Source organism: Oncorhynchus keta, unplaced genomic scaffold (genome assembly GCF_023373465.1).
Source record: "Oncorhynchus keta strain PuntledgeMale-10-30-2019 unplaced genomic scaffold, Oket_V2 Un_contig_3814_pilon_pilon, whole genome shotgun sequence".
Taxonomy (NCBI): domain Eukaryota; kingdom Metazoa; phylum Chordata; class Actinopteri; order Salmoniformes; family Salmonidae; genus Oncorhynchus; species Oncorhynchus keta.
In genome coordinates this window covers 2407-10840 of record NW_026287444.1, presented here as the reverse complement: position 1 = coordinate 10840, position 8434 = coordinate 2407, and the positions used below count along the sequence as shown (strand labels likewise).

Genomic DNA, 8434 nt, shown 5'->3' with positions numbered 1-8434 from the left:
AAGTGGCGCTCCTAGTGGCCGGGGACATTAATGCAGGGAAACTTAAATCCGTTTTACCTCATTTCTATCAACATGTTAAATGTGCAACCAGAGGGAAAAGAACTCGAGACCACCTTTACTCCACACACAGAAACACGTACAAAGCACCCCTCTCCCCCAATTTGCAAATCTGACCATCATTCTAAATTAAAGCAGGAAGCACCAGTGACTCGGTCAATAAAAAGTGGTCAGATGAAGCAGATGCTAAGCTACATGACTGTTTTGCTAGCACAGACTGTAGAATATGTTCCGGGATTCTTCCGATGGCATTGAGGAGTACACCACATCAGTCACCGGCTTCATCAATAAGTGCATCGATGACGTCGTTCCCACAGTGACCGTACGTACATACCCCAACCAGAAGCAATGGATTACAGGCAACAGCCACACTTGAGCTGCCGCTTTCAAGTAGCGGTACTCTAACCTGGAAGTTAAGATTTTATGGTGAAACATCTCGCTCCTTGTTCTCTCTGTGACGCAACATTGTATCTGTCCCATTATGGTGTCTCTGAGAGCATGGGCAGCAACATTGAGGCCATCTCATCTCCATTTTGAAAAAGAAGAAGAAGGGAACGTCTTATCTGTGAAGTGTGCGATAACTCAATTCAATGTAAACAATGCCATTTTTAAAACTTTGGCAAAGGGTCACATCTACAAAACGTAATGTACTCTGTTCGTAACTGATCATAGTTTTGGGAACAGAAAACTGTATTGAGATCAGGCTTTTCTTCGATGAGAAAATCAGCCAAATGTCGGCCCAGTTCCATCTCGCTCCATACTTTCCCACTTCCAGCCACTGGGCTTCCTCTCTGATGCAACAATGTATCTGTCCCAATATGGTGTCTGTGAGAGCATGGGCAGCAACGTTGAGGCCATCTCATCTCCATTTTGAAGTAGCCCATTTTCTTATTCTAAAACTTCTTTGAGTTGGTCAACAAACTGAAAGGGTGCATACTGCCACCTGGAGTGTATTGTTTGAAAAGGTATAAAACCAAGGTTGGTGATTTACTGCTACCAGCAGTTGGGTCGATCCACAAAATGAGTGCCTTTTGCTTCTATTTGATATTTTAAGTAGGGTCAAAATTGTGCACCGATATTGCATTTTAAAAGCCTGTTATATTAATTGAAGTGCCCTTAAATATATACCACATGGATTATTCAATAAGCAGATTTTTAATATGAATAATGACTTGCTAAAGTGCCAAAATGACTAATTTTAACATGTGACTGCACACCCTCTGACTTCTATGGAAGATTTTAACCCTACTTAATACCAACATTTCTCCAAGAGTCCACCATCATTGTAAAGCCCTAGTTATTTTGTTGCTTTGTTATTTTGTTGCTTTGACAAAATAATTTCTGAAGATTATTAATTTAATGTGATTCATTTGCGTCTGTCCCTAATTTTAAGGTCAACTCTGAACTGAGCTCTCGTTTTCATGTGGTGAAACAATTTATTTAAAAAATATATTTCAGAAGAAATATTTAACAACTTATAGTCAAACTATAGTATTAAAGCAGGTGGGCTGGTTCTACTCTTTTGGCCCATTTTGTGGTGAAAATGTCAGTGGGTCAAATGTAACGTCAACCCTGTTACCCATAGATAGACAGGCTAGAAAGGTTTCAAATATTAAACCTTTTATTGTGAATCTTACTTTCAATTGCCCCTCCCTGTTGAACATAATAAATGTCCCTTCCCCGTCACAAGGCGATTTATGGCTGCTTTAAAATGAGACTATGATCATATAACTTTTGAAAAACTGGGCCCTGGTGACTGCTGATTGGTTGATTCTGCTACTGATTAAAGTCATCACTTTAATCAGTAGCAGAATCAACCAATCAGCAGTCACCAGGGCCCAGCAGTTGCAATTACTTGGGTGCTGTAGCTAGTATATAAAACACACAAGCAAATGGTGGTTCTCTCATACAACTTTTTACTGCTCTGGACTAGTGAGAAAGATTTGGTGGTGAATGGCAAGATGGTGGTGAAATTGATGCTTTTGCTCATGAGTTACTACTCTGCTTATGGTTTGCCAGGTAAGGGCTTCCCTTTAGCTGTTGATGACAGGAATGACACTGAGTTTGTGTGGGGAGAGAAGTTGAGGTTTGATGACGACTCTGAACCCAAGGTCAGATCTCGTTCCCAAATCGTTGCCACTCCCATGTTGGAGCATTCTCATAAACCAGACTATCTGAAGCTACCAGAATACATCCCAATTCGTGCTTCTGAAGACCAAGCGAATGTCTTCAAGCCTGAAGGGAAGTTCAGGCCGCTGCCACTCTCAGTCAAGCACATCCTGCTGCCTACCGCCTCTCCTTCCCACCACTCCTCCAGTTCACTCTAAGAAGGTTGAGGTCCTGTGCCACCTCGACAGGATTTATGTGAGAATCAGAAAGGACGCCTTCACCAACCCAGACGCCTGCAAGTACCTCAAACTCCACAAATGCAAAGTCAACCAATCCACCGCAGAACACTACTACATGCTCTACAACATCAAAAGCTGTAGCTTTCATAGAAAGGTTGGCTACCAATGCCATCAGAAATACAATCCCCTGTCACCCAGACATCAAATGTATGCCTTGAGTGATCCAGTCAAATTGCAATGGTCTGAAGGGATTGTATTTCCATGGCTGTAATGATACAGTATGTTCAGATGTCTTGGTGGTTTTTAGAGTTGTTTCTCCTATTCCAGTGTACCGCTGACTATATTTCCTACTCCAACGTGCTGAAGTACGAGCCAGAGGCCATAGGCGGTATTGTGAGGGAGTTGCCATTCTCTGTTCACATCGAATGCCGCTACAATCGGTGAACCACTTCATCATGCTTTCACATTTGGTGGCTACGTTCCAATGTCCACACTAGCATATCCTATACATGGCTCCATACTAGGTAGTATGCTAGTCTGGATATTATTTGAGTGTCTGACTGCACTAATGGCCATTTTCTACAGGATCCACCACTCTTACAAGTTTGGCTTTCATCCTCGTTTGGCGGGAAAAGTCTTCAAGGCCCTTAGATCCAAGGTTGGAGTCACCCTCATATCTTATGATGGTGAGTTGACTTGACAGATGTCATTTAAATCTGAATGCACTTGCAGTATTGTTTTCTATTAAAGAACATTAACTCTATCCTTTTCTTCAGAATCATGGAACAAGCTCACTGGAAATACAACCTATATCATTGGACAACCAATGTACTTTGAGGCCAAAGTTCCCACTATTTCTTTGCATCGGCGGGTGTATATTAACAACTGTTATGTGACTGCTAGCCCCAACTCCACTCTCAAATACACTGTGATCGACAACTATGGGTAAAACTACTTTGTTACAGAACTACAATTTATCTTGGCCTGGTTTTGTTTTGTTCATGGTAGTTAATTTCTTGCTTGTTAATTGGCTAGATTCCACAGCTGGGCAGTTTACACAGGCAGCCTAATTCTAATTTGTCCACTAATTGCTTGAAAGACCAATCACATCAAGTCTTTAAACTTATTTGATTGGTCAAATTGCCATTTGATGTGGGAGTACAGAGCTTAGCATGTCTCCCAAGGCTACAGAAAATTCAGTTGGGGAAATGGATTATTTTCAGGAGTTGGTTAAGGGAAGAGGATTGGAGGGAAAGAGGTTGGGTTTGAATTTGACTCTAGCAATAACAAGGAAAGGGTCATGTCGAGGAAGACTGTCAAGTTGAAAGTGGGCCAGATGCCAGTTCGAGTTATGGAGGTGAAATTGAAGGGGTAAAGGTTTGTGAGGAGCATGAGCCTTGCGTTGATGGACATGGTTATGATGATGATGCATTTTGGTCCAGTGGGACTGACATTTTGGAAGAGGATGGAACCAGGTCTTTTGGCTGATCCAGGGGTGGAAGAGTGTGCTTTTGAGTCGGTGAAGTGGACTTGTTTCTTTAGAGGAGCAGGCGCTCTGTGCGCCGCAACTAGTACAGTCTTGCTTTGCGCCACCCCCAGAAATCACTCCAATGGTGCGCAAACCTCAACCAAGAGATCACAACGGTATGCCTGTGTAAACAGCCCTGGTGTCTCTTGTAACTCAGTCCCTGGTTTACAAGGTGAGAATAACAACCAGTGAGTGAACCTTGTCCCAAATTGGAGTGTTAAGTACAAGATCTTCTCTTCACTAGATGCATGGTGGATGGCAAGAATACTGTCCAGTCAAAGTTCCTGTCACACCCAACCAACAATGCTTTGAGGTTCACTGTCGGAGCTTTCATCTTCCAGGGCCTGGACAATCAGGTCTGACTCGTGTGAATCTCCAAACAACTAATCATGATGGATTGTAATACTACAGGCCTACAGTAATGCACCTTAAAGAACATGCATTTATTTTCTTCCAGAAACTCCACTTGCATTGTGAAATAACTACAGGGAATGTCACTCCAACTCCAAGTTTCAAATCCTGCAACTATGACACAAAGACTAAAAAGTAGGTTCACCTGAGTAACTGACTTGAGTTCTGAGGGACTCCTTGCTATGAGGGTTAACTAATATCTATTGTGATTGTCCTAGGTGGGTGGAACTGTGTGGTGAAGCTGCGGTTTGCTCATGCTGTGCCGGCTCTTGTCCTTCTCCTTCTCTACAACCCTCCGGTGAGCATATAGGCCGGTTCATGACCAGTCTTGTCTCATTGTCACCAACCCTTTCATCTGAGCGCATTAGAGAATGGGGAATGGGAAGCCATTTTGACGTCTTAATGCGGGCATTCATACCACCATTTTACATTATGGTTTGACTGTAATCTCTGTGGAAAATGCAATACTGATCTGATAATGCTCTCATAGCTCACGCACAAACTGTGACCAGTCATTTTACGACGATGGCCCATGACGACCATGCTAAAAATAAAACATGGAGCATGGAAACCTTCAACGACGGGGCTACTGAAGGTACTCAGTCCCTCTGCTTAATTCTTAAGAATGTTTCATTCTTGTGTTAATATATTATGAGCACAAATTTCTGAAAATAATAGTTTTTCTTATCGTTTTAGGTGCTGTTGGGAGGGTTTGAGCAGTGGACAGTTCTTTTGATAAAATAAACTTTTTAAACGATCATGTGTATTGAGTTCATTCAAAATGGCTGCAGAGGTACAGGCAGAACTGGGTTGAAATATTAATGTTGATTACTTTCAGACATACATATTTTATTTGAAGTAGTTGAATATTGGAATGTGTTTGAAAATGCACTTGGAAATTATAGGTATGTCATTTTAAAATTCCCAAATATATAAATCCCAAAATGTGAACAATTTCATGAGCAAAAAAATGAAAGAACCCAGGAATGTTCCATAAGTACAAAGCTTAGTTCAAGTGTTCACATTTGTTGAAATCCATGTTTGTGCATTTCTCCTTTGCCAGATACTCCATCACCCTGGCACGTGTGGCAAATCAAGAAGCTGATTAAATGGCATGATCACTACACAGGTGGACCTTTGTTATAGGCCCAAAAGGCCACTCTTATATAAGCAGTTGTCACAAGACCACAGATGTCTAAATTGAGGAAGTGTGCATAATTTTTGTTAATTATACTGCCATAAACTGCTGCACATTTTAGAGAACTGGGCATTGTCTAACTGGCCTCACAACTGCAGACCACGAGTAACAATACCAGCCCGACCTTAACCTTCAACTGTAGGATCATCGGGGACCAGCCACTCAGACAGCTGAAGCTGGAGTATTTCTGAGCCTGGCTCTGCTTAGTTCCCAAGTTGGTGGGTGGGAAAGGCCCACCATGGCTGTCTCCTCCCAGTCCTGTGAAGTATGTAGATTAGGCCCTAATGTATTTTTAATTTACTGATTTCATATGAACTGTAACTTAGTAAAAATTTTCAGTGTATATACTCCCATGCAGTTGAACCCTGGTCTGTTTGGTATTTGGAAATATTTTTACTTTTTCAAAGACTAAAATTAGAAATGATTTGTAATGTTTCAATGTAGTTTCGCCCACATTTGAAAAATGATATTATTCAGGTGACTTAATAAGCATCAATTTGGGTCCGGGGTGGAACTTCTGTTGCATTTAACAACCACTTAAGCATGTTTCCTCGATGCGCTTCTCCATTTGAATGTCATTATAGATTTGGCATCTCTTTGCAGTTAATTGTCCAGTATTAACCTTAAGGTGATTTCAACCCTCTATACCAGTTGAAGTTTGTCCAGACCATTACATTCATCGGCTTTGGCAAATACTCCTGTATCAGCATGTAAGTTAATGAGCATCTCTTGCAAGTGCTTTACAGTCTTGAATTACAGCTGACATTTTGTACCCCAAGAGGGCGGAAGAGGTTTACAGGCTCTGCATCACTAAATACAGCAGTGAGTCCAATCTCACTTGGAACCAGAGGCTTTCCAATAAAGCTGGGAAGCAACTTCCTGCCCTGAAGTCTATTTTCTAGGAAGTGCAATGCATCACGTAACCTGCTAGCCAAGTATTCAGGGTACCAGTCAGAAGGCTCTTTACTCAAAAGCAAGTGAAATAACACTGTTTTGAAGTGATTATCTGTAAGGATACTTCTGCCTGTGAGGCCCGTTTGCTTTTGTGAAGGAACGCTACAATTCCAAGGCAGTGAATGTAGCAGGAGTTTTCAGGCAGGTGATTGGCCAGGTACTTCAGGAAGTGGTCCTCGTAAGTGGTCAATGAGAGGCTCCAGTATGTGTCCAAGGAGTTGTTCAGTAGTTGGGGTGGAAGGAGAAATGGTTAAATAAGCTTCAGTGTCTTTGAGTTTCACCACGGGAGCCATATCGAAGGTTATCACCTTCCCTGATCTGAATCGAACCATCAGAGCTCCTGGGGCGTCTATATTGCGAAATGTCAGCTCAAATTCGTACTTGTGGGATATCTGTCCCCAAGCTTTCTAATTGTGGTCTGGAACCATTTGGTAACCTTGGTTTTGGCCAGGTAAGGGGTGTGTTGTGAGCAAAGAGCGCTATCCAATACATCAGTGACTTTACCACTTTGACTTTCTCATTGTCACAGCACAGCAGGCATAGCATATCAGCAGGCATAGCATATCATCATCTCGCAGCTGTGCGACACGGGCAGCCATTTTGGTCACACACACAAGGGAACTGATCCTGCCCTCCACCACAAAGTCTTCAATCACCATGCCAACCTCCACATCACTCATGCTCCTCATGTCTTCTAATAGGTCATTAGCAAAACCCTCCACAAACTCAGTCACCCTCCAGCTCTCATTGGGTGAGACTTTGACACATTTGTCATAAAAACGATTGAGTGTATCACAGTCCGGTAGCGGAACTTCAGCCGAGAGGTTTTTCACGACAGAGATGTCTTCCATATCCTCCTGAATTATCTCTCCTGGATGGTGGTTCTTATGTAAACTTCTTCAATGTGAGATCCCTCCTCTTTATCTTCATCTTTCTCCTCTTTGTTCTCTTGAGAATGTTTCTGTTCGATAAGAGTCTCTTCCAAGCCCTTTTAATAATGGTTTTGGTCAATTTGAAAGACCTGTTGCACTTCAAGTTGTAAGGGTTTTTGGTCGATGGGCCTTTCCTCTTGGGTTACCAGCGGTGACACTTCCTGTTCCAGCTTTGCCCTCTCCTCAGCAGCCAATATTCACGCTTCTGAATGACCATTATGTGATCATCCTGCTCCTGAACCTGTCCTGTTCTGTCCTCTCTGGGGATGGGATACAGTAGACTGCCAGCACAAACACCCGAAGAATGGTATCTTGCATCCTTAATGTTGTCTCTGTGGAGTAGAATAAGACATATGAAAAATGTCTATTTCTATTCTATGGTATCATGTTGATATATATCTATTTTCCCATCCTTCTCATTCAAAACACATGTGAAGTCCAATATGAGATTTACCGTACAGTATGATAAATTATACCAAACATTCGATGGGTGCATCAGTGTGCACAATGAAATCAAAGGTGCGGGTAGTTTCTGTCAAATTCTGATTTAGCAGAAATCCATATTGATGTGTCCTATCAGTTGAAAAACGACAATGCTAAGCATAAAGAACAGTGAGTGGATGAGAGACCGAGATGGGGACTTCCTTGTTGGCTCAAAAGCATTTAACTTTTGATAAATTCACACAAAACAGCATTATTTCTCAATCAAAATAAAAGTTGCAATAATAACACTTACCTGACTGGAATAAGTAGTCTAGTTGTACATTTAGTTGTACTCAGCAATGGTCGTTATGGATGTACCGTAGAGGAGGAAACGAAAAAGAGATCCTTGCACAGCAACACTGCTATCTCTTCCTATTTTAGATGCAGTTGTAGGTTGACTTACTTCCTGAGTGAGTACCCTGCCCATGTGCTGTGGCTGTGCAACACTTTCCTCTGCAATACACAGAGCAAACCGGATAGCACACACTTCCTGTACTGTTCAGATAAAATCAGGGTCATCAGA

At 42.0% G+C, this 8434-nt stretch overlaps 1 protein-coding gene across 1 annotated transcript; it reads left to right on the top strand.

Moving 5' to 3' along the window:
• The first annotated feature begins 1967 nt into the window (after positions 1 to 1967).
• LOC127924202 (zona pellucida sperm-binding protein 3-like) lies at positions 1968 to 5102 on the top strand. The gene is made up of 9 exons (XM_052508654.1): positions 1968 to 2559; positions 2733 to 2845; positions 2991 to 3091; positions 3182 to 3350; positions 4178 to 4289; positions 4391 to 4479; positions 4563 to 4642; positions 4835 to 4939; positions 5041 to 5102. The coding sequence occupies exons 1-9, from the start codon at positions 2281 to 2283 to the stop codon at positions 5058 to 5060; spliced, it is 1068 nt and encodes a 355-aa protein (XP_052364614.1). The 5' UTR covers positions 1968 to 2280; the 3' UTR covers positions 5061 to 5102.
• Positions 5103 to 8434: the final 3332 nt, after the last annotated feature.